At 39.8% G+C, this 27316-nt stretch overlaps 1 protein-coding gene and 1 pseudogene across 21 annotated transcripts in view; one reads left to right on the top strand and one right to left on the bottom strand.

Annotated features, from left to right (window-relative positions):
* TMEM232 (transmembrane protein 232) overlaps positions 1-27316 on the top strand; it is a 274263-nt gene that overhangs the window by 31586 nt on the left and 215361 nt on the right. For 5 of the 21 annotated variants that reach the window (XM_086413382.1, XM_086413380.1, XM_086413381.1 and 2 more), the window contains 5 exons: positions 8583-8694; positions 14364-14469; positions 17053-17210; positions 21790-21889; positions 24124-24278. In XM_086413382.1, coding sequence (XP_086269508.1) covers positions 8583-8694; positions 14364-14469; positions 17053-17210; positions 21790-21889; positions 24124-24278 — 631 coding nt within the window. Of the gene's footprint in view, positions 1-6387; positions 6928-8582; positions 8695-10761; positions 11383-14363; positions 14470-17052; positions 17211-21789; positions 21890-24123; positions 24279-27316 lie in introns of those variants that run through there. The other 16 variants (XM_086413390.1, XM_086413387.1, XM_086413386.1 and 13 more) reach the window with 9 other exon arrangements.
* Positions 12586-14147, bottom strand: LOC147370104 (solute carrier family 38 member 6 pseudogene; annotated as a pseudogene).

The raw sequence follows: 27316 nt of genomic DNA, 5'->3' as shown, positions 1-27316 counted from the left end.
TTTGTGACCCTTACGGACTGTAGCGTGCCAGGCTCCTCTGTCCATGGGATTCTCCAGTCAAGAACACTGGAGTGGGTTGCCATTTCCTCCTCCAGCAGATCTTCCTGACCCAGGGATCGAACCAGTATCTCCTGGGTCTCCAATGCCAGCTAATTAATCCTTTTTTGGTATTATTAATTACATTTAATAAACTTTAGAAGTCTAGATGTTTCTTACAGACAACCTTGAAAGGACCATTGAGTGTTAACAAATGCAGAATAGAATGGTTATAAATAGAGGAGCGTTCATTTAGAAAAGGAATTAGGTTTTTGTTCTTGTGAATAGTTTTCAGCCGTCAGTTTCTTCTAAACGGCTTTCTGCTCAGAACTCTGTATTAACGGCCCCCTTGCCCCTCACCTGTTTGGCATTTTCTTTATTAGTAACTATTAAGGAGGAGGGTTTGTGTTTTCAAGGCTTAAGACAGTATTCCATTTGCTGAGACTGAATCAAACTTTAAGACCTAAAGAAAAACAAGGACTTAATACAAACATATCAAACCATAGATATTTTTAGAAGTGGATCTGAGGCCTATATTTCCAGCCTCATACCGTAAAGCCTCTTGCACATCCACACTGTGAAGGTTCTGTAATCAGTTACACAGGCATCAGAAATGACCAAGTGCATTTTCAGTGTCTCATTTCAAAAGTCCAGATTCAAGATCAGTGCCTCAGGGCTGACAAATGTGCAGAAGATATTTATAGAATAAATCTAAATATATGCCCATATCCCCAACTCTCTATTTATGCCCTTCAGATTACTCAAACTGTTCCTGAATCCCTTATACATTTAGTTGTATCATATACATACCTGAAAGGGCCAGACCATTCTTTAGTTATGCTGGTACTTATGGGTTTTAGGAAGCATCAGCCAGGTTAATTGTTATTTAAAATTTCAGTTCCATTTTCTTTACCTTCCCAAAACACCAAGCTTACCAAAAGTATAGTCAGATTGTTTGTTGATTTTATTAGCACTATGTTTAAAGCATGCAGTGTTTATTAGCACCATGAAATCTAGATTCTGGGTTTGTTTTCTTAATTTGTTTTTACTTATTTGTCCATTTGGCTGTGCTGGGTCTGAATTGCATCATGTGGGATCTTTGGCTGCAGCACGCCCACTCTTAGCTGTGGCATGTGGGTTCTAGTTACAAGGTCAGGGGTCATTTCCACACCCCTTGCTCTGGAAGCATGAAGTCTTAACCACTGGACCCCTGGGGACGTCCAAGCATACTGTTTCAGCTAGTCAAACTACTCTCTTAAAAACCTCCACTGACTTCCTGAACGTTATCTCTGGTGATATGTTCATTCACCCTTAGTCTTCATCTCTGCAAGATGTACGTTTTTGATCATGGTTTTCATCTTCAGTCTATTCTTCTTTGGTATCTCAGTCTAATATTGTTTGTTTGCAAGGAACAGGCACCTGTCCAACTTAAGCAAAAGAAAAATCCAGTGAAAGAATGCCGGGCTGTTTTGTGGAATGTGAGAGTGGAAGCTATAGCCAGGCCTCATTCATTCATTCACTAGTTAGTATGTGTTCTCCAAGAGACATTGGAGATAAAATGGTCAACAGACACAGTCTCTGGCTATACGAGGCTATACACTCAGGCTGTATATGAGCAAATAGTCCAACAAACATGGATCAAGGTTACAATGGCAAACAAGTAGCTCTGTGCTTTGCGGTATTTTGTTGTCTTGAATGACAACAAAAGCTACCTCATGGCTGTACATAAACTTTCAGCTCTGACATCACCTAATGAAGGTATTAGCTAATTATTTCAAATCCCTGGAGAGGGTTTAATTGGCCTGTGCTGTACTTAGTCACTCAGTTGTGTCCAACTCTTTGCGACCCCATGGACTGTAGCCTGCCAGGCTCCTCTGTCCATGAGGATTCCCCAGGCAAGATTATTGGACTGGATTGCCATGCCCTCCTCCAGGGGATCTTCCCAACTCAAAGATGGAACCCAGGTCTCCCGCATTGTGGGTGCATTCTTTACTGACTAAGCCACCAGGGAAGCCCAAGAATACTGGAGTGGGTAGCCTATCCCTTCTCCAGGGAACTTCCTGACCCAGAATCAAGCCGGGATCTCCTGCATTGCAGGCAGATTCTTTACCAGTTGAGCCACTGGGGAAGCCCTTCAGTTGGCCTAGCGAGAGTCAAATATCTATTGTGACTCTGTGAGCTAAGGCCTGGGCAGGGGAGGATGGAGCCATAGTGCTAATATAGAAGTTGGACCCCCTGGCTGAGCAGGGATTGTGAGTAATGGACAATTCTCATAGAGCTAACACCCCAAGTTGTATACTTGTTTGAATTCCACTGTACTATTTCCCTGAATCTCCTATCATATTTATCACTTTCCCTCTTGCCTCCCACCCATGGGATTTGTCCAAAGATCTCCGTTGATTCTTTTTTTTTCCCCCAGTACTCTTCCTCTTGAAATGTCATGGCTTTGAATACATAGGTGAACCCAAAATCTTTATTTCCAGGTCTTATCCACTTCCTTGGAGAAGGAAATGACAACCCACTCCAGTACTCTTGCCTCACAAATCCCATGGGTGGAGGAGCCTGGTAGGCTGCAGTCCATGGGGTTGCTAAGAGTCAGACTCGACTGAGTGACTTCACTTTCAATTTCCACTTTCATGCATTGGAGAACAAAATGGCAACCCACTCCATTGTTCTTGCCTGGAGAATCCTGGGGACTGGGGAGCCTGATGGGCTGCCCTTTATGGGGTTGCATAGAGTCAGACACGACTGAATCGACTTAGCAGCAGCAGCAGCAGCATCCACTTCCTAAAGCCTGCTTCACAAGTTGTATTATAGACCTCTCCACTCGGTGTCCCACAGGAGAGAGGATATATGTCCAGAATGGCACAGGTTATTTGCCCAAATGTTTCCATCTAATTGTCTTGATGCCATCTCTCTACTACTAATCATGTTGACTCATAGCCTTAAGGTTATCTCTATGTTCACCCTCAAAATTTCTTTTCTCACGTCTCATTAGTCATTGAGCCCTTTTGATTTAGCTTCCAACTCATTTCTCACATTCACTTATTTTTCCTCATTACTGTTTCCCAGACTGCCGTTCAGATCTTTATGACTTCTTATTTAAATTGTTAAAATAATTGCCCAACTGTTTACCAGTAGCCACTCCTCACTCCAGACCATACAAGGTTCGACTTTCAGTTTAGTCATCCTAAACCATTGCTGTAATCTCGTCACTCTTCTGCTGAATAATTCTCTTGTTTATCAGATAAGGCTCAGAAGTCTCTGTAAAATGTAGAATTGGTACCCACTGCAACTAAGAGAATCTATCAATGACAGAAGTTTATTTGTCTGACTGTTGTCAGTCTAGAGCCGGTATGGTGATCTAGAACTTAGAGTCCTTTTAACCAGCTGGTCTGATGCATATGACTTACTCTTAGGGGCCTTTCATGTTCTATCATGGCTGCTGAGACTCTCGGTGATCAGAGTTGTGCTTCACGCGGCCAGAATAGAGGAAAGGCAGAGGAAGGGTTTGTATGCATTTTCAAGAGGCTTCCCAGAACTGATTTTTACTAGCTGAAACCTAGATATATGTGTGTGTCAAACTGCATGAAAGAGAACAGACATTGATGTAGGGAACTATAAGTCTACCACAGACTCCATTCAATGTCATTTATATTTGTCTCAACCTAACATTTCCATCTTCATTACCTATCTTGATTTTAAGCATTCTGTCTCTCTATGCTAGGTTCAAATCATTCTTTTTCGTTTCTAATTGTGTTAGGGTAAATTTGAAGTAACTATAAAAGGAAGTCTCTAATTTCAGAGGCTCAAGTCTGATAGAAGGGTTTTTATCTGACATGTGAACCAGTGGGTCTAGGCTGACTGGATAACTCTGCTTTTAGGGTCAGTGAGAAACTCAGGACCCTCATTATTTCATGGTTGTATTCATCTTCCTAATCAAAGCCAGTCAGCAGCATTTTTGTCTTCTAGTCCACTGGAAGGGGGAAATGGTTTATTCTAGGGAAAGTGGCCTGTCTTTAAGTTAGAGGTGACCTGAAATTTGCATATGTTGCATCTGCTCACCACCTACTGGTTTGGTCCTGTGGCCATACCCAGCTGCCAGAAAGACTGGGAATATAGGCACTAGCTGGACAGTCATCTGACCAGGAGGAAGCGTAGACAAGATTTTGAAAAGACAGCTTCCCTTCTGTCATGTTCTGGTACCTGTCTGCACATCAAGGTAGCTCGAGTGCCATTTCTGCAAAGAAGCTCATTCTGAACGTTTAACCAAAAACCGTGCTTCTTATAACTAATAGTTATCCAGAGCTGAATCTGTGCCAGAAACTAGACAATGTGTTCCACTTTAACGCTTTTCAAAATTCTACCAGTCTTGTCCTCATTTCCACAGATGGAAAACTATAGCTCACACAGATTAAATGGGTAAGCAAAGATTATGTCCACAAGGGGTACTGGAATCATGATCTGTACTTCTGAGCTGCACTCAGGATTGTGTCTCCTGAGTGGAGTCCTGGGCATCTCCTTTATGTTGCATCATTTGTGATTTGTCTCAGTTCCTTCCTGGACTGTGAGCTCTTGAGCCCAGGTCTGATTCTTCTCTTAGCCCTCATTGTGTCTAGCAAAATATCTTGTATGTGAGAGGGTTTCATTAAATATTTACTGAACAAATGAACTGTCAGCTTAAAAAAAGTTCCAAATTCACAGATAATGTAAATGAAGAACCGTTTGGATTGGATATCCATGCAGTCTGAAGACTTCAGCATGTTTCTTTTATGTGAAAACTGGCGAGATGACCTTACTCATGACCTGTCGCTCCACAGGCCTGTGCTTACACACTTAGTCAATTGAAAACTGGCGAGATGACCTTACTCATGACCTGTCGCTCCACAGGCCTGTGCTTACACACTTAGTCAATTGAAAACTGGCGAGATGACCTTACTCATGACCTGTGGCTCCACAGGACTGTGCTTACACACTTAGTCAACTACATTTGTCTTTGTGAAATTCTTTGATGTTTTGAAGAAATTGGAATGTATGAAACTAAGATGTATTTTCCTTTAAAATGCCCATATTTACTTTATCAAGTTTTCTTTTGCTTCTTATCATGGGTTGTGCTTATCATTAAATAAGCATTCATTTGTATAAGAACCTCTATTTGTAATGGGAAAATGAATAGTTAAAACAGTTGTATTTATTTCCTATTAAATATTTGTTGACATGAGCTGTTGGAGACCAATTAAAGTACTCAATATCTGTATAGAAAGCTGGGAAGCATTAGCTTTCCATATTTTTAATGATTCATTACAGGCCACAGCCATATTGAAAAATAATTGATAAAACTAAAATTATTTAAAAGTATAATCTAAGCATAGAAATTGAATTGGATATTTTCTTCCTGAGGCTTTACTGTGCTTTAGAAGTAAAATTACAAAAATGCATTTTCCTTAGAGCCCATATAAAAGGTGAGATAAATACCTAATTTCAAAAAGTATATTTTTAACTTGTATTTGAAACCCCTAGATACTGTCTATGTGTGTGTCTGTGTTCTGTGGTTGTCGGTAGGGAAATCTGCTTAAATGAGATGGTTTAATTTGAGTTTCCCTATTTTATGATGTTGACCATGGTTTCACACAGTTATGGATTTCTTCTCTTGTTAGTTATCTGTTTAAGACTTCTGTTTCTATTGCTTGGGAGTTCCTTTTGTAGTCTGGTTATATTATGGATATGAGCCCTTTGTCAGTTACGTGTCTCGAAAATATGTTCTACCATTTGAAGTTTTGCCTTTTAATTCTCTTATGATGTCTATAAATATGCTTACAAGTAGAGGTGGTAATCAAATATTTAACTGTTGAAAATAGTGTGGAGATTGATAACTCAGTGTGCAGGTACCAAATACCAGGCTTATGTACAAGAATTTTAAGAAATTACAGTGTCACTTAGCATGGAAGGAATGGGAATTTGTCAAAGAAATTGTTATTTGTTGTGTACATCCATACTACTGCATATTAGGATCAGATGAACTTGAGTAATGTCTGAAAAATTTAATGAAGAAAACATGCTGCAGTGTTAATTACATGGTTCTATTTGTTAAAAAGAGTCACACAGCTTGGTTTGTTTGTGAGCATTGATCTTGGCTGTTTCTGATGGGTAGAGTTGGAGACAGTCATGTTGGGAGGCCCCCCTCAATGTTCAGTTTGTTATAAACAACACTGTTGCATTAATACTTTTAAAAAATCTAATTTCTAATGAAATTTAGAAAAATTTCAATGGATAAAGGGACTATCTTATTTTTATTCCCATACCCCTCTGTACAAAGGGGAAAATTAAAGCTGTTTTGGACTCTTCATGCAGAGTAGGTCCATGTTGATCAAAGACACGTCATCCCAGATGACTGTTGAGAGATTTCAGCCAACCTTTACCATGTCTATCAAAGCACATATTTCCAAGAGCACGAGAATAGAAAGTCAAGAATGAAGCTGTCCTTTTCGCGTGCCCGACTCTAGTAGACTCCGTGCGCTCCTCCCGACTCCAGTAGACTCCGTGCGCTCCTCCCGACTCCAGTAGACTCCGTGCGCTCCTCCCGACTCCAGTAGACTCCGTGCGCTCCTCCCGACTCCAGTAGACTCCGTGCGCTCCTCCCGACTCCAGTAGACTCCGTGCGCTCCTCCCGACTCCAGTAGACTCCGTGCGCTCCTCCCGACTCCAGTAGACTCCGTGCGCTCCTCCCGACTCTAGTAGACTCCGTGCGCTCCTCCCGACTCTAGTAGACTCTGTGCGCTCCTCCCGACTCCAGTAGACTCCGTGCGCTCCTCGCCTCGACTCTTCCGCTGTCTTACTACGTGCTTGAGGGCAAGGCTGTTTGCTGGTTTCATCATGGATCCTAGTTCCAAGGTTAGTGCTTGAAACAGAGACAGTAAATGCTTGCTGACTGATTGAATAAACGTGTATTTTAGGGTGGTAGTTAAGGAGTTTGTCATTTCTTTAATTGTTCCTCACCGGGTTATCTATTTGGTTCTAGTTTATAGAGCACCATGCTTTTAAAATCTCTGCTTATCCTGTGATTGTGCAACACTGTGATTACTTTCACATACATCTGTCTTCCCAATAGGACTGTGAGTCACTCAGGGGCAAAAATCTGATTTTTATTCATGTTTTTTTCTATATCCCACAGAACAATTAATTCAGAAAATTATAAATACAGTAGGTTGTTGAAAAATGTGTTTTATTCTCTCAGATCAGTGCTTTTAATAGTATGACTCCAACAATTATTTTATCACACAAGCAACTCATTGATTCTACTATCAATTTTCTGTTCCTCTGATATCACTTTGATCCCATGCTGTTTTAAACTCTGTGATACATCATTATAATCACTTTATTCATTCTCTTGCATACAGCTTCAGCTTTCCTCACTTCTCTTTAAAATACTTGTCTACTCTCTCTACACTTTGCCCATGGGGTGCTTCCCATTCAAAAGACATTAAATACCTTATGTGTGCTAATGACCCAAAATTTATATATTTAGCCTGAACCTTCCCCCCGGGTTCAGACTCCTATGTCTAACTGCTTGCTCTGCATCTTCGTTTGGATGGCCATGGTCACCTCAAAACACGTCCAGTGCTGAACTTATTCTCTGCCCTCACCCCAAATCTGTTCCTCCAGCAACCTTTCCCATCTTGGTAAATAGCAATTCCGTCCTTTCAGTTATTCAGTTCAGTCATAACTCCTTTTGCTTTTCCTCTTATGCCTATCTCTAATTCATTGGGCAGTCTGGTTGGAGTTAATGTCAAAATATACCCGTTATCTGGACTCTCCCCTTTAATTATTTTCTCTAATTCTGATCCAAGCCAGATTACCTCTCACCTAAGCTTATGTGTGCTCTCTTGCTACCTGCCCAAACTCCAGGCTCTCAGCACAGCATCAGGATGATCCAGTTAAGACGTAAGTTGGATCACGCCACTCCGCTTATCAACAGCCTGCCGCGGCTTCCTGTCCCACCCAGAGTTGATCGGGCTCACTGCTGCCTCTCTGACCTTGCTACATGCATCTTTTCTTTCCTGCCTACTTTTCTTCAGCCGTAGTCAGGCTGTTTCCACTTTCTTGGAGGGAATAATGTTTTAGTTTAAATTGAACCAACACTGAAATATGTGAGGAGATAAATTAGTTTTCAGCATAATGACGCGATGCTGGATTTTACCTATAAAGAAGACATATACCAGTATGACTTCTGGCAGCTATGATACAGGGTTTTCTTTTTCAAGGGGCTAAAATTTCTTTGATATTATGAGAATTATGTTTCTCAACCAAGAGTATGATAAGATTAATCTAGGAGGCCTGGAGATATATAGATATATATATATAAATAATATGTTACATATATCTGCATAGATATATTACTTTACTGATTTTTGTGTGTGTGAGACTTTCTCATTAAGGTAATTTTTAAGGAAACAGTTAATACTTAGCCGCTGGAAGTTTGATTAATTGAAATTTGGAAGTCATAGCTATAATTACTGTTTGTTTTTTTTTTTCTTTTTCTGGTTTAGGCCACCATTTTCAATCACAAAAGAATTCATCTTGAGATTCAATCAAACAAAAAATCCAAAAGAGGAGGAAGAACTGTTGGACATAGCTAGAAAAAACATTATCAAATGTAAGGTAATGGCTGTTTGATTACTTAGTGTGTGAACTTTCTCTTCCAGTTGGTGGATGATTACATGTTCTAAAATGTTGAAAGAAAAAATAAGGATACATATTTCTTTAGTTATAAGTAGACATAGTTAAAAATACTAAGTACAAATTAATGTTAAAGATTATGACCAAATTATTCGATGTCAAATGGCTTTTGGATGAAAATTATTCATAAATTATTGGGGAATACAGCTGTTGACTCTAGTCCAAGAGTTCACATCAAAATATCAAAGGCTGGTAATAAATATTTATTTATGAAAATTCTACATTTGACTGAAAAAAATGTTAACAAACATATCTTTTTTTTTTTTTTTTTTAAAAAAAAGGACAGAAAGGCCTCCTAAACATTCACTATACATGCACAGAGGACTCTGTTCTTTCTCTGTAACAAACTATTCACCTAGCCTGTTAAATACATTCTTTAAGAATATATCATTAATTCACAAATTTTCAAAGAATATCAAAACAGAATAGAAGGTAAAATAAATCTCTGTTTTACCTTTTCTTAATTAGATACCATTTAAGTTTTGACAGAGAAATAATATGCACATGATTTTGCTATAATACTAAATGACTGGTGAAATGAAAAACTGCACAAAACAAATGAATAAATTAAGCCATCTTTTTTGGTTGCAGTTATTTCCCAGTATTTTATTCGTGGTTTACCATATATTTAATTTTTTAAAAATCCATGGAAAATGTTGATTAAAAAAAAGAATTCAACATCCATTCATGATTAAAACTCTCACCAAAGTGGGTATGGAGGGAGCATATCTTAACATATTACAAAGCCATTTATGATAGCCCACTGGTGGCTCAGACAGTAAAGAGTCCGCCTGCAATGTGGGAGACCTGGTTCGATTCCTGGGTTGGGAGGATCCCCTGGAAACAGGAACAGCTACCCACTCCAGTATTCTCGCCTGGAGAATCCCCGTGAACAGAGGAGCCTGGCAGGCTACAGTCCATGTGGTTGCAAAGAGTCAGACACGACTGAGCGACTTTCGCTCTTCACTTTCACAGTCAGTGTAATACTCAGTGGTGAAAAACTGAAAACCTTATCCCTAAATTCTGGAACACAATAAGGTTGTCCATCTTACCACTTCTATTCAGCATAGTGTTGGAAGTTCTAGACATTGCAGTCAGACAAGAAAAGGAAGTAAAAAGTATCCAAATTGTAAGAGAAGAGATAATACTCTCATTGTGTGCAGATTACCTGATACTCTATACAGAAAACCTTAAAGCCACCACGCAAAAACTACCAGAATGGATAAATGAATTTGGCAAGGTGGTAGGATACAGGATTAATATATAGAAATCTGTTACCTTTCTTTACACTAACAAGGAGATATCAGAAAGAGAAAACAAAAGAAAAGAAGCAAAGCCGTTTAAAATTGTGTATAAAAAAAATTACCCTAGAAATAGACATGACCTAGGTGATTAAAGACTTGCATGCTGAAAACTATAAAACGTTGGTAAAGGAAACTGAAGATGATTCAAAGAAATGGAAAAGTATCCAATGCTTTGGTTTAGAGGAATTAGTATTGATAAAATAGCCATACTACCCAAAGCAATATACAGATACAATGCAATCCCTATGAAATTACTCATGAGATTTTTCACAGAGTTAGAACTAAATCCTGAAATTGATATGGAACCACAAAAGACCCAGAATTGCCAAAGTAATCCTGAGGAAAAAAGAACAAAGCTAGAGGTATAACCCTTGCAGACTTTAGACAATACTACAAAGCTATAGTAATCAAAACAGTGTGTTATTTGCAAAACAGACAGATGGATCAGTGGAATAGAAGAGAGAACCCAGAAGTAAATCCACACACCTACAGTTAATCTTCAACAAAGGAGGCAATAATTATACAATGCACAGTCTTTTCAGCAAGTGTGTTGGAAATACTGGGCAGCCACATGTAAATTAACAAAGTTAGAACATACCCTCACACCATAAACAAAAGCAAACTCAAAATGACTTAAATACTTAAATATAAGACATGAAGGACTTCTAACTATAAGACATGACACCACAAAAGCCCTAGGAGAGAACACAGACAAACATTCTCTGAAATAAATGGCACCAGTGTTTTCTTAGGTTAGTCTCCCAAGGCAATAGAAAGAAAAACAAAACCAAACAAATGGGACCTAATCAAACCTAAAAACTTTTGCACAGCAAAGGAAACCATTCACAAAATGAAAAAGATAACTTACAGACTGGGAGAAAATGTTTGCAAGTGATGTAACTGCTGCTGCTGCTGCTGCTAAGTCGCTTCAGTCATGTCTGACCCTGTGCGACCCCATAGACGGCAGCCCACCAGGCTCCTCCGTCCATGGGATTTTCCAGGCAAGAGTACTGGAGTACTGACAAGGGATTAATTTCTAAAATATGCAAACAGCTCATGAAGCTGTTTAAAAAAAAAAACCCAATCAAAAAATGGGCAGGGATCTAACTAGACTTTTCTTCAAAGAAGACATACAAATGACCAACAGGCACATGAAAAGATGCTCAACATCACTAATTATTAGAGAAATGTAAATCCATACCATAATGAGGTATCACTTCATGCTGGTTGGAATGATCTTCATCAACAAGTCTACAAATGCAGGAGAGAGAGTAGAAGAAAATGAACCCTCCTACACTGTTGGTAGGTAAGTAAATTGGTGCAGCCACTGTGAAAAATGGTATGGAGTTTCCTTAAAAACTTAAAATTGAGTCACCATATAATCCAGCAATTCCACTCCTGGGCATGTATCTGGAAAAGATGAAAAATCTAATTCAAAAAGATATATGACCCCAGTGTTCACAGCAGCTCTATTTACAATATCCAAAACATGGAAGCAACCTAAGTGCCCATTGATAGATGAATGGATAAAGAAGATGTGATATATTTGTGTGTGTGTGTGTGTATATATATATGTGTGCGTGTGTGTATGTGTGTGTGTCGCTAAGTCGCTTCAGTCTTGTCCAACTCTTTGCAACACTGTGGACTGTAGCCTGCCAGGCTCCTCTGTCCAAGGGATTCTCCAGGCAAGAAAAGGAGTGGGTTGCCATGCCCTCTTGCAGGGGATCTTCTGGACCCAGGGATCGAACCTACGTCTCTTACATCTCCTGCATTGGCAGGCAGATTCTTTACCATTAGCGCCACCTGGGAAGCCCCAAAATGTGGTACATCCCTACAATGGAATATTACCAGTGATTTAACAAAGAGCTATCAAGCTATCTTCCTCCATGAAGAGTCATGGAGGAAACTTAAACACATTTTGCTAAGTGATAGAAGCCAGTCTGAAAGATTCAATGCTGCCTAAATCCACCAAACAGCACTTTAGAAAAGGCTCATGGGAAAAGACTCATGGTTTTTATGTAGACAGGAAAAAGATCAGAGGTTGCCAATGCTTGCATCAGAAGTGAGCCGTAATGTAAAGGATGAACTTCAATTAATGATAACATATCAATATTGGCCCATCAAGTAAAACAAATGCACCTTACTAAAACAAGCTGTTAGTAATATGGGAAACTGTGCTTGTGCTGGAATGAGGGAATACATGAGGACTCTGGACTTTCTGCTCAGGAATCTCTGTAAGCATTAAAACTCCCCTGCTTATTCCAAAAATTAACCTCATGAACAAAAGGTATTCAACACATTTAGGGGCATTTTGAGTTTGTTTCTTATTTTGATTAAAACTGCTGAACCTACTTTCCCCTGCCCACTCCTTTTTTGTTCTGCTTTTCTGTTAATGTTTACAAAAATGTTAACCTATATAAAGAGGAGTAATCCAAGGTGCCTTCCAGAGTAGTTCCTTTTTGCTTGTGAAGGTAAAGTATTCTTCATAGAAAGTGGGAAAATATTTCCTTCAGTTGTTAATCCAATTAAAAATAATGAGTGCTAAACTAAAATTACTAACCAAAATACCAAAGATGAGCAAGACAAAGGTCCCCACTTTTTCCACGAGAGGAAATCCTCTCTGCTCCTTTTAAGAGAAAAAGAGTCCCGGGAACACAAAAATCAAACACACTGATGTACTGGAACCAACTATACCAAATGAGTTCCTAATCTGACGAACACATATTGCAAGTAAGACAGTGATAATATTGAGAGCCAGGGTGATTGAAGAATTGTGAATCCTTGAGAATGGAAGATTGGGGAAAACATCATTAAAGCTTTCCTTGCAGGGAAGTGGATTAGAGGGACCATCAGAAGCGCAGAAAATGGTATGCGTAACTTCACAGTCATAAGGACACCACGTGGCAAGTATTCACTGTAACCTTGTAGTAATTCTGATGCTACATCGTCATAAAAACTGAAGTACCAAAGAGCGCAGGTATAAAGTAAGTGAGAAAACTTAAAGCAATCGCTGTACTGGTTACATCCTGCATCCGTGTCTTCGAAGGGCTTTGAACTTCTCAGTATATGGGCAGACTGAGGTGTGCAGGGAAATGAAACGTCACGGTTGGTATGGCATAAGCATTCTCTTTGGAGAAATGAAAGAGCTTTGGTTTACAATCATCTGTAGCACTGTTCTGCATGATTTTATGTTAAAGGGCAAGGGGGGGAGCATTTTAAATTATTACCACAAGGGCAAAGGAGACCATGAAGAAAACAATAAATTACTTGTGTAGCAAGAAGGCCTATCTTAGGAAGAAGTGTGAGAGAGAACACCATGCCAACATGAATGACCACTAGTGTCTCTCCATCAAGGTACCAAGACCCACCAGAGTCTCCAGATAAAAAATCTGAAATAGCAGGAAGCTGTTTTAATGATTAAAAGAGAAGATGACATAGCTCCAAAATGTTCTCCATTACTATGGTGCTTGCCAGCACCACTTTTCCAGGTAATCCAAATGCAAAGAGTCCAGGATCTCCGTAAGATGTCACCGTGGTCCGAATACACAGACTCAGCAGGAGATGAACTCAGTGAGAAGCCGGAGACCGACGGTCAGCAGCACGAACTAAATGCAGGGACACCAGAGCGAGCCGCAGCAAGAGCCAAGCCAAGGGCGCCGCCCGCCGTGGTGGCCTGATCGAACTAAACGCCGAGAGGCCGAGCAGGGCACCACGGGGGCTCTGCATGTCAACTCCGTTGCTTTGATTAGGAGTATTACTCAGCCAGAAAAAGGAATGAAGGAATACCATTTTCAGCAATATGAGTGGACCTAGAGATTATCACCTAAGTCATGCAGAGAAAGACAAATATCTTACAATAACATTTATGTGTGGAATCTAAAAAAAACCCACAAATTAACTCAGTTACAAAACAGAGGCAGACATAGAAAACAAATTTAATGTTATCAAAGGGAAAAGTGGTGTGGAGAGGTAAAGAGCATGGGATTCGCAGACACACATATAAAATAGATGAACACCAAGGACTTACTGAAGGGCATGGGAACCTGCACTCAATACCCTATTATAACCCATAATAGAAAAGAGTCTGACGGAATGGATGTGTGCGTGTAACCAAATCACTTGGCTGCATACCTGAAAGCAAAAGAATATTGTGAGTCAACTCTACTTCAATAAAAGTAAATGATAAAGTATGAATAAATTAGTAAAATGTAGACAACGGAAATAAAACTGTATTAAAATTTAAAAGCCGTATATTTTTGTTTGCTTCTTTTGTCTTCCCAATAACAGAGAAAACTGGGTCTCAGGACCTTAGGGATGGGGAGGCACGTGCACCTTCCCGATGCATGGACCCAAGTGGTGTACCTGGCTCAGTGCAGAGGAGAAGTCCAGGATGGTACGTCTACTGGCCGAGCTCTGCTCAGTCACTCTAAGTGATTTGCATTAGCAGTGAAGGCATAATTTGGTAGCTGTAATATTTAGACACTGCAGGAGCCAAGGAAAACTTGCCTTTCTTGTATTGAAATATCTGACAATGTTTCATTATGAAAGTTCCTTTTGTAATTTTGAATTTATGAATTTGGCTGCTCAACTCTCTAATTATGAAATTGTTCTAAAAACTTTTTCTCAGTAGAGTCGTTATTGCTTTTTTCTAAAATTAGTAACTAATTAAAAAGTAATATAAAATGTCATTTAGTGATTTTCAATTACAATAGGCATTATGCTTTAGAGAAACTTGTTTTGGCATTTTATAACTCTTACTCATAAGACATTAACCAAATGGCCGTTTATTTCTTCACTTGTTTTAAACAGCCATTTTACTCATTACCTTTTCATTTATCACTTCTTATTTCCGTGTTGCCTCTTAAACCCCCCTCCAACCAATCTAAAAAAGAAATTAAGAAACATTACTTTATAGGAAATAAAGTTCCTTCTATCATTAACTTAAATTTTATGTGTATGCCTTTTAAAATGAGTTTAGAATGGTATCCAGATGAGGTCAGAGAGTATTTCCCCACGTAAATTGAGGTTTGTAGTGCTATCTGGGTGGAGAAGGCAATGGCACCCGACTCCAGTACTCGTGCCTGGCAAATCCCATGGATGGAGGAGCCTGGTGGGCTGCAGTCCATGGGGTCCCTAGGAGTCAGGACACGACTTCACTTTCCCTTTCACTTGTCACTTTCATGCATTGGAGAAGGAAATGGCAACCCACTCCAGTGTTCTTGCCTGGAGAATCCCAGGGACGGGGGAGCCTGGTGGGCTGCAGTCCATGGGGTCACACAGAGTTGGACGCAACTGAGTGACTTCACTTTCACTTTTCACTTTCACGCATTGGAGAAGGACATGGCAACCCACTCCAGTGTTCTTGCCTGGAGAATCCCAGGGATGGGGGAGCCTGGTGGGCTGCCGTCTGTAGGGTCGCACAGGGTTGGACTCGACTGAAGCGACTTAGCAGCAGCAGCAGCAGCAGCAGTGCTGTCTGGGAGCTCTCAAGCGGTACGGAGAGTAAGAATGATTCTGTATCTAACTTGCCGGTAGGGCCTTCCATCACAGTGCGGTCTACAGCCTGGGTCTGTAAAATGTTTTAAGTGATACTGAGGTAAGCAGTCTTGACTCACCAGCAACCGCTTGCTCTTCCTTGTCACGTAACCTCAGTTTTGTTCGTAACAGCTGTTCAAAATCTTTGTACAGGTACATTCTTGGAGAGATTGTGAGTTTGGTTCAAGATCCCCATAATAAAGAAAATATTTCAATGAAGTGAGTCACATGAAGTTCTTTGCTTCATGGTGCTTTTAAGAGCTATATTTATACTATATTACGGTCTATCAACTGTGCAATAGCTTGTCTGGAAAATGCACATACCTTAATTAAAAAAGAATGCTTTTGGAAAAGTGGCACTTGCTACACTTGCTAGATGTTGGATTACTAAAAACCTTCAACTAAAAAAAAGAAAATCCGCAATACCTGCAAAGCACAATAAGTAAAATGAAATATGCCTGTAATGACGTGAGGTGCAGTTTTCTGTAGGGCCTTAGCTTTACATTCTTCCTTGTTCAGCTCCACTGGCCTTATTCCCTCTGCTTTTCTGTTTATAGCACTTCTTTGTCATCCAGTTCTGTCCGATTTCCCCACTATTATGTAATGATGCTGGCGGTAAAGAGCCTGCCTGCCAATGCAGGAGACTAGGAGATGTGAGTTTCATCCCTGGGTTGAGAAGAAACCTGGAGGAGGGCATGGTAACCCACTCCAGTGCTCTGGCCTGGAAAGTCCCGTGGGCAGAGGAGCCTGGTGGGCTGCGGTCCACAGGATTGCAAACAGCTGGGCAGGACTAACCGACTGAGCACAGCACACGCACATATGTGCCCTGATCTACTTTTTTTTTTTTAATTTAAATTTATTTATTTTAACTGGAGGCTAATTACTTTACAATATTGTATTGGTTTTGCCATACATCAACATGAATCCACCACGGGTGTACACATATTCCCAATCCTGAATCCCCCTCCCACCTCCCTCCCCGTGCCATCCCTCTGGGTCATCCCAGTGCACCAGCCCCAAGCATCCTGTATCCTGCATCACACCTGGACTGGCGATTTGTTTTGTTGGCTGGAAGAGCTGGAACGCCTTCCTAGGGCATTTCTCTCTCTTTCCTCGCCTCTCTCCTGCCCTTCCCCTCCTCTGTAGTCTCAAGGGGGCGACTCGATTACCTTTTCTGGTCTAGCCTTGAAGTCACACAGCGTCACTGAATGGCCCTTACTATTGGTTGAAGCAGTCACGAGCCCTGCTCAGGCTCGAGGGGAGCAGGGCATAGACCTCACCTCTTGATGGGAGGGACTCCAAGGCTGTGAGTATTTTAAAGCCACAATGTGGTCTTGGTGACTGATTATAAGACTTAATCGTAGTGTGTAGAAAAACAGCAAAAAATGATTTATAGAAAAAAATGATTTATAAATTATGTTTCTACTTGTCAATATTTCAGAAGCTTTGAATATGCTCTATGCTTCCCTGGACCATGCTGTCTTTGATTGCGATCATCTGCCTGCCTTATTTTTTGTTGCGGAATCAGTTCTATACAGACTCTGCTGTGATGCATTCCAAAAGGCATACTTATACTCAGTTGAAATCAAGCTGGCAAAGGTATGTTTTAACGTGATTCCAATGTATTTTAATTGCCACATGCACTACATCTGGCCACACGATACCTGTTTCAGGATCCAAACAGGCCATTTGGTTTTATTACAGAATATTCTCTTGTTTGGTAGTTTATTTTAATCTCTAAATGTGGACACTACATTATTACTTGATATGCAAATGGAGATGGTTGGAGAAAATACAGTTTTGCCAGCTAGGTAAGAAAATAACATTTGATTAAGAATCAAGTTTGTACTTATTTCCCCTCCTGTCTATTTTAAGGGTTGCTGAATGCCAGTTTTCCATTTGAAAATGCTGACTGGTATACTCTTAAAATGTGGCCCGATTTCAGAAGATAGATTGTTATCTCAGTATTCTATGTCATTTTAGAGCTGTAAGATGGGAACTATATTCATGCAGCTCATGTTTCATAAGGTCCTAGAAGACAGAGCGTTCCACTTCTGTAATGATCAGGTTGCCTGCTGCCAAACTTATTATTAGTCAAAGAAATTTGGCTTAACTAGTGGTTTTATTGCAAAGAAAAACCAGAAGAATAATTTCTTTATGAATAAAGAAAATATATCTGTATGTATATATTTTAGTTGACATATATGTATATACATATCATTTGAAATTAAGTACAGTGTTATTTGCAAAAATGTATTTTCCCTTCTTTACTTTTGATTATGAGATTTTGATTATGTTAGAAAGTGTGCATGAAGATACTCATGGGTCATCCAGGGCGTTTTGGAAGACGCTGTATTTCAGACCTTACAGATTAAGTCCAGATCGTGTCTGATACGTTTGGGGTAAAAGATTTATGGACACCAGGCAAGAAACAGAGCATAATAGAAACTGAACATGCAAAGAACTGAGGCTCTGCACAGAACAGCTGGGGGCAAAGAGACAAGTAAAATTACAATGTCCTTTTCTTCTTTCTTTATTTCCCAAACTGTTCATTATAACCATACCTAAGAGCTTCTATTTATATAATTATTTTGGGATTTCAAAATATAATATATGCATTACTTATATAAAAAGAGTTAGCATTAGGGCTAGTTTATGACAGGAAAAGAATGGAGGAAAAACATAGGTCAAGTGTGTGTAGCTTTTTCTCCTTTCCTTCTCATCCTCTTTGGTGGCCTTTTCCCATTTCTTGCCTTTTATATTTTTGCCAGCAATAAAAATGGCTATAAAATAAAGTTTTAGTCATTGTGTATATTGCTTATAATTTACATATACCATGGATTCATTTAATTTAAAAAGATTCCTATATCCTCTCAGGTGAGTGGTTAGACTATTTGCATTGCACAATAATTGGTGCTTTAGATGTATTAGACATAATAACTTGTTTAATCACAATAATCCTAAAAGGTAGGTGCTATTATTAACCACCATTCCACAGACTAGGCAAAGAGACTCTAAGTTGCTTACCCAAGATCTCAGCAGAGAAGAGTTTGAAACCCAGGATCTCATGGACTCTCAGCCATGATTCTACTCATTTACCTGGGCTCCCAGATTTACTAGGGCTTCCCTGGTAGCTCAGCTGCAGGGAGACTCTGCCTGCAATGTGGGACACCCGGGTTCTATCCCCGGCTTAGGAAGATCCCCTGGAGAAGGGAATGGAAAGCCACTCCAGTATTCTGTCCTGGAGAATTCCATGGACAGAGGAGCCTGGCAGGTTGCAGTCCATGGAGTCGCAAGAGTCAGACACGACTGAGCACCTGAACCTACTTGCCTATCAGATTTACCGATTTGAATGCTTGCTTTTCATTGTTCTAGATAATATAGACTAGCTAGGAGAAAGCAGCAGCTTTGTAAGTGCCTTTGATTTCAGACAAGAAGCCATTTCAGTCGCCCACCTTTTCTCTGCAGGAGTTTCACTGTATATCTACTAGTCAGTTGGGTGCTTTTGATGTTTTTCTTGTTGACAGAACGGTCTATTTAAGGATATTGCCATGGAGTCACTGCTCACCTTCACACACAGCATTTTGTTTCTCTTTCGACAAAGAAATATATAGCTCATGCTTGGGAAAAGACAGAAACACCTGATTCCTAGTATTACTTATTTTTACATTTTGTGCATATTCTTCCCTCATCTGAGTGTAGAATCTTAACTACTGGAGTCTGCTTATTAAAGTATCATTAGTTTAATATATATGCAAGCTATATACATATATATAAACCATATATAAACTATAGTTTAATGTATTTTTTCACATAATTGCTATTTATCCATCTATTTTTGGGTACGTTGGTTCTGGGCTTCTTTGTGGCTCAGACGGTAAAGAGTCTGCCTGACAATTCAGGAGACGCAGGTTCAATCCCTGGGTTGGGAAGATCCTCTGGAGTAGGAAATGGAAACCAGCTCCAGTGTTCTTGTCTGGAGAATCCATGGACAGAGGAGCCTGGCAGGGGCTCCAGTCCATGGGGTTGCAAGGATGGACACAGCTGAGCAGCTAGCACTTCCGCTTTGGCGCTGGGTCCTCGCTGCTGCACGGACTTCCTCCAGCGGCGTGAGTGGAGGCTGCTCTCTGCTTGCGGTGTGCAGGGTCTCACTGTGGCGGCTTCTCCTGTTGCCCAGCGTGGGCTCTCAGGTGGCTGGCCTCAGTACTCGTGCATGTGGGCTACGTGGTTGCAGCGTCTGGGCTTAGTTGCCCCCACAGCACGCAGAACCTTCCCAGACCAGGGACTGAATCCGTGTCCCCTGCGTTGGCAAGTGGATTCTTAACCACTGGACCACCAGGAATGTCCAGTTTAAATGTTTTAGACAGGAATATGAACAGTGTTCTTCAAGCTTCTATAAAGAACATGAAACACATAACCAACTATTAAAATGTAATACATAATAAATATTATTCACCATTTCTATTTCACAATTAGATAACAGAGAAATGAAGATAAGGGATGAAAAGAGAAGGAAAGGGGATTAAAGAGCAAAGGAAGAGATGGGCAGGCAGAGAGAGAAATTGACAGGCAGAAATTTACCCTAGGAGGCAAAGCTTAAGTTGTCAAGCTGCAGAGACAGTGCGTGCACCAGTGAAACATGAGCACACATGCACAGGGAGTTCAGAGTTCTTCAGAGGTAAAGACATGGCAATGAAAGCCTCGCTTTTGAGAATATTGCCGATGAAAGCTTTTAAAAACCATTTTCCAAGTATAGTCATATAAAGTTTTGCTTTGGTATCAGGGGAAACTCATGATCAAATTGCTGTATAATCCAGCAGTTATGCAGGCTGATATGTTTGTCGATCATGTTTTTTTCTCTTTTGACCCATGTTAAATTTTTAAAGTCTTGTTTTCAGTATCCTTCTCTGGTCCCTTCAAAATCTTAGATTATTCTTCTTCTGGTGAATTTATTTTTTCTGACTTTGATATTCTCACTTAGGCTATTGCAGTGTTCTTTTGAATAGTCTGTTGATTTCCACTTCCTTCGTATCTAACGTCAGTCTTTTGGAGAAGCATAGTACTATATCAGAGTGCTTTATATGAAGAGATCCCTTGGCATGACATAAATATTTTATTTATTTATGAACATATACTGTAAATCATGCATGTTTATAAGTTATGGATACATTTATAAACATTCATGATACATTCTCAAAATTTAATGATCGAAAAATTTGATAACAATATTTGGAAATCACTGCTGTAACTGGAAGTTTGTGTGTTTTGATGCAATACACACAGTCCTGGGTTCAGAGCCCAGTGATGCTGCTCATTTGCTTAATAATCTTGTGGAAGCACTGAAACTTGTTAGGATCACCTTTTGAGTTTAATTTTATTTTTCACATGTGGATCTAATATTGCCCTGCATCGTGGCAAAGAGGACTTTGATATAAGGTCTTGATAGTGATATAAGGGTAGGTATTATTATTTGGTCCTTTCCTGTAATCTTATGATTTAACGATTTAGGCATTTATATTCCATTTATTACTATAGTCTGTGTTTTTTTTTCCTTACTTTTCATGAAATCTTACATATTTTTTGTAGATATTTCAATTCTATTGTCTGTGTAAAACAGTTTTAGCTATACATGTATTTTAAACTTCACAGAAGATACTAAATTGTTCATTTAGTAATGACATTGTGTGTGTGTGTGTGCTTGTGTGTAATTTTATGAGGGAATCACACTCTGCACTGGAGAATATTTCTCAACGCTGTTGCAGTCCAGCACACACATAATGCACATTCATATCTGGACTGAAACAAGGCTCTGTGCAGGGCACCATGGCATTTCCTCTTATTTTAAAATCCCCTTTCATTGATTTCATGACTCACTTAAGGGGCATGACTTGCAATTTGAAAGATACTGTTCTAAAGGATATAGAACAAAACAGCATTCAGTACTGGTCATTATATGTAATGGAGAAATGATTTATAAACTTTTTTTTTTTTTTTAGCTGTGCCAGTATTTCGACCTTGATATAAATGTTTTAAAGTTATTTCAAAAGCACATGATCTCAAGTGAATTTGAAATTGTTTCATCAAAAGCAACAGTAATAATAAAATGGTTTGTTTTCCTTATGGTTTTTAAACATTTATTGAGGTAACACAAAAATCTTTTTTCTTTCTCTTTTGACAGATTGGCTATTTGGTCTTCTTACGACTTTTTATATATTTCCTTCACGGTCACCTGGAAAATTTTAAACAACATTTACTTAGGCTTCAGCCATATTTATACGGTAGGCTGTCTTTTATTTTCTATACTTATAAATGTTTTATGTTATATTTTGAGAAGCTCAGACTATCACTCTAAAGAGTATAAGCTGTATTTTGTTTTTTGTGAAAGGTGATATGTGCGGTATTGAAGCGGACAGCTTCTGGGCAAGACTGCATGGGTTTTATGTTTAAATTTCCTACTTAACTGAGCATCTGACCTTGTCTGTGACTCAGTTTTCTCATCTGAATTTCAAAAGTTAAATTCGTATCTTAGGTAACCCTAGCGGTGGTGTAGATGCCGGACTGGAGAAAGGAGAGGGTGGACGCAGGGGTCCGTTAGCTATGATGTTAGAACAGGCAAGAGATTAAAGGTATGAGCTTCTACAATGGGGACAGATAGAGTAAAATAATTTTGAAAAGTATTTGGAAGATAAAGAAAAATTGGACTTGGTGATCACGTGGATCTAAGCTGTATAAGGGAAAGTGAGCAATTTAGGATGAATCTCAAGTTTTACATACTGACTAGTAAGGTCAAGGTAATGGCACTCTGAACTGAAAAGGTTCTGGAGAAACACTGGACATATTGAATTTGGAGGTCCCTCAGGTGTATATACCCAGTTGGGAGCATGTTTGAAATTGGGGAATGAGTCAAGCCCGGGAATCACTTATTTCAGAGTGATTCACTTATTTCACTTATTAACATGGATCATTTAACAGTCATCACTGTTAATGTGAATGAGATACACCGGGAATGGGAGGTGTGGCGGCGGGGGAGGGGGGGAGACATTTACTATAGGAATAAAGTCTTGGGGAAAGTAAATAGTTAATAGATGATTGGAGTGACAGATATCAACTAGGAGAGGAGAATTAAGAGAAACAGGAGGGAGTGATATAGAAATCAAAATAGGAGAGATTCAGGAAGGTCACCATTATCGAGAGCTATAAAAGTGTTAAGCAATAGGAGCTCTGAAAGCGGCGATGCGTGTCTACAGTTGGAAAGTCACTGTTCTCGGGCGCAGTCACCAGCGGAAGCGCAGTTCAGACTGGAGGGAAGCAGAGTGGAGGGAAAGTTTAATGACAAAATGGTGAGCTGTTTTGAAAAGCTTAGCTGTGAAAGAAGAAGAAATGTGTCAGTAGCTTGGATGAAAAACAAGGTGAATAGAGGAGATTAGTATGTTGTAGGATAAGAAATCAAGAGACTCAGGATACAAGAAAGGGAGTAAAGTTTGATGCGAGAGGCCGTAGAGAAGGGAGGAGAAAGTAATAGTCGAAGTGTGTGGATACTAGTTTTGAAACCGAGACACGCGCAGCTGTAGATCGGCAGTACAGAAATCCATGTCTATTGTATCACTTGCTTTGTCTCCTTCATTTCACTATAAATCTCTTAACTCCACAGTGGTTAGCGTAGTGATTCACCAGCTATTCAGATATTTGTGGCAAACACATTTTGAAAAATTATTTATATGAAACCTCAAGTTCTTATATTAGCTTTTTAATGTTGATCTATCTCAAGAACACCAGCATTTTTGTTTCGTATAAGGATAGAATCCCCTATCCGCCCTCTTATCACGTGCTGTTTGGTGGAGACCTGCTTAGGCGTGTTCATCGTCAGAAGCAGGTGGGTTCCTACCTGAGGCTGTGAGTTACTGCTCTCTACCCATGTTGCCATCCAACGAAAGAGTGGTCATTACTAATTTTTCCACTGTGTTAATGGACTGAAACTCAAAGGTTGTTTAAAAGTTCGTAAAAAGAACAACACAAAGATATTTCTGTTAAATGCCACATCGTCTTATGCGAAATGGCATAATCATTGCTGTCATTAAACTATATACTTTAAAAATCAATAACAACAACATCTTGAAAAGAATTAAACTGGAATATTGGTTTAAAAGCAATGACATCGATTGCAATTTCAAAATACCCATTATGAAGAGTATATATTCTGACTTGATTCATTTTCAGCTGGAAGTTTCCACCATTGTTGTATAGTAACTATACTTAATTGGGCATTCAACCATTATGTAATTGCTGTTTTGAATTATATGAACTCTTATGTATGAATTTTTTACCTTGTAGTTTTCTATTATACCACTAGGGGTCATACATAACATTGTTAATCTTCAGTAGTTGGGGAAATATACAGCAGTTTCAGCCTCTCAGTACTGAATTTAATTATATTTTAATAGTGAAAAGACAAATGAAACACAGTGCGAGATGTTAATGAAATATTTCTCACAAATTATTTTTCTTACACTAGCACTTTCTTGCTCCAAAGAATTATATTGGATGTATCCAAACATCTCTTCGAATGTGCAGTGCATTCTGAAAATCATGGAAATCATATGTAAAAGAGAACTCCCTTCTGAATCAATTTTTAGGCCTGTGGAGGACAAGAATACAGATTCTGCAATGGTGAGTATATCCCATGCGCGCTAACTGCTAAGTTGCTTCAGTCGTGCCCAACTTTCTGCCACCCTACGGGCTGTATAGCCCAGCAGGCTCCTCTGTCCACGGGACTGCCCAGGCAAGAATCCCGGATGGGTTGCCGCGCCCTCCTCCAGGGGTCTTCCCAAGCCAGGGATCGAACCCAGGTTGCCTGAGTCTCCTGCACCGGCAGGCGGGGTCTCTACCAGCGCTACGTGCGAGGCCCACGTGTATCCCAGTGCGTGGCAGATCAGGTCACATTACTGTGATTAAAAATCACTGCTTAACAGTTCAGTAACATGGCTGAAGATGAACTTAGCTGGGGAGAGGCATGAACAGTACAGACACTGAGGCCGCGCAACCGAGGCTCGCTTCCTAGATCGCAGTTAGGACCGCGGTGGAAGTCAGTCTCCCCCGCTGCTGCTTTAGATGGAGTGACGCCCTCCTACCTTCTTCCTTACAGAGTCCATCTCAGCTGATTAATTAAAAATCGCAACTTAATTTAGATTGACTTTTAAATGAACATTTTATGGTATTACATTTTTATTAAAGGGAGAGTGTATAAAGTGCAGGCTGTTAATGAAAGCAAGTGTAATACTTTTATGCTCCATAATTCATGTGTAATAATATTTAATATGCTATTAAAACCAACTGAAAGCTTTTAAATGGTTCAAAATTGAGGACTTAAAATAATCCTTGGTATATGACAAAACTTTTACTTTCCAACTCAGAAATTAGTGATCAACATTAGGAAAACCTGTCTGTCCCAATTGTATATAATTCCTTGGTATGTAATGAGTTATGTCTTATGCAAACAGAACTCCAGTGTTCTTGTCCCTTATAGACTGATGTACTTCAAAAGACAAACTTCAGTCTTTGTGACTTGCAATGCCTCTATTTCCCTTTCTCGCATATATTCTGAAAGAAAGCAGCGAACACTTCAGACCTTTAATTCTTGATTCTTGATTGTTTTTTGTTACATATACCTACTATTTTATAATTTATAAATAGAAATTCTGTTTCTCCAATTCTTAAAAAAGAGAAAAATACATTTAACGTAATGCTAGTTGGAATAACAAAGGAAATTTAAAAAAAATTTTCTTAAATAGTTTTGCTTTTGAGTTGCCTCATAGTTTCCCCATGCTTCCTTTGGTTCCTTCCTAAAACTACCTAAAATTTAAGTGTATAAGGAAAAACATTCAACCACATCTATCTGAGATTTTTCTAGGAGTTAGTGTTTTCTCTTTGGCTCATAACTTGGTGGAGGACCATTTATATAAACAATGACATATGCTGGTGCCAGCTGGCAAAGTTGATCAGGTCCCGAGAATGTGCACGGCAGGGCTAAGAAAGAAACTAAAGCAAGAGACTACAACAAAGATGGGGTCGAGAGGTTCAGACACGTCTCCACGAAGGGACGCAGTCTGACACCAACTTTATTCAGCATCTTATATTTATACAGAAGAGCGTGAGAAAGACAAGACAGTTGACATTTTTTCTTGGTTGGCCTATACATCTTACAAACAGTCACAAGAAATCTTGAGAGCATGGGAATGGCTCCCTGTTATTATTTCTTACACCAGATAACATTTCCCTGTGCGTGAGAAGTTTGCACAGAACTCCAGGTGTCTGCAGTAAATAAGCGCCTAATCTCTGGGGTGGGGGGACAGAGAGCTATGTTTGCAAGCAAACCCTCAAGGACTGAGGCAGCTCCCAGAGCTGTGTCCTTTGGACAAAGGACCCCGTTCTCACGGGCAGCTCCCCGCAGACATACACTAAGCCCTTTGAACCATTTGGTTATTCTTACTAATGAACATAGTTTGCTTCATGCATAAAAGGAGCTTGTTTTACAGTTTAAAATATATTTTAATAATTTAAATATATAACCTAAGACATTGAGCAACAGAGAAAGTACTGACGATGAAAAGGAACGACCTACTCACCAACTGACTGTGTGGTCCAGAGTAGGTCCATTCAGTTCAGTTCAGTTCAGTTCAGTCGCTCAGTCATGTCCAACTCTTTGCAACCCCATGAACTGCAGCACGCCAGGCCTTCCTGTCCTTCACCAACTCCCGGAGTTCACTCAAACTCATGTCCATTGAGTTGGTGATGCCATCCAACCATCTCATCCTCTGTAGTCCCCTTCTCCTCCTGTACTCAATCTTTCCCAGCATCAAGCTCTTTTCAGATGAGTCAGCTCTTCACATCAGGTGGCCAAAGTATTGGAGTTTCAGCTTCAGCATCAGTCCTTCCAATGAACACCCAGGACTGATCTCCTTTAGGATGGACTGGTTGATCTCCTTACAGTCCAAGGGACTCTCAAGTCTTCTCCAACACCAGAGTTCAAAAGCATCAATTCTTCGGCTCTCAGCCTTCTTCACAGTCCAGCTCTCACATGACCTCCTACATGACCACTGGGAAACCCACAGCCTTGACTAGACAGACCTTTGTTGGCAAAGTAATGCCTCTATTTGTAATATGCTGTCTAGGTTGGTCATAACTTTCCTTCCAAGGAGTAAGTGTCTTTTAATTTCATGGCTGCACTCATCATCTGCAGTGATTTTGGAGCCCCCCAAAATTAAGTCAGCCACTGTTTCCACTGTTTCCCCATCTGTTTGCCATGAAGTGATGGGACTGGATGCCATGATCTTAGTTTCCTGAATATTGAGTTTTAAGCCAACTTTTTAACTCTCCTCTTTCACTTTCATCAAGAGGCTCTTTAGTTCTTCTTCACTTTCTGCCATAAGGGTGGTGTCATCTACATATCTGAGGTTATTGATATTTCTCCTGGCGATCTTGATTCCAGCTTGTGCTTCCTCCAGCCCAGCGTTTCTCATGATGTACTCTGCATTAAGTTAAATAAGCTGGGTGACAATATACAGCCTTGACTTACTCCTTTTCCTATTTGGAACCAGTCTGTTGTTCCATTAAACTCTCTAAATCCCTGTCTGCTGACCTTTAAAAAAAGATACTATCTTCATCATCATATTTGCCCTAACTAATCTACAGGGCTGTTGTGAAGACTG

This window comes from Bos grunniens, chromosome 7 (genome assembly GCF_055505025.1).
Source record: "Bos grunniens cultivar Pamir isolate PY7600 chromosome 7, Bosgru_T2T1.0, whole genome shotgun sequence".
Lineage (NCBI taxonomy): Eukaryota > Metazoa > Chordata > Mammalia > Artiodactyla > Bovidae > Bos > Bos grunniens.
Note: the sequence above shows the minus strand (reverse complement) of the source record. Positions and strands in the feature narration are given on the sequence as shown.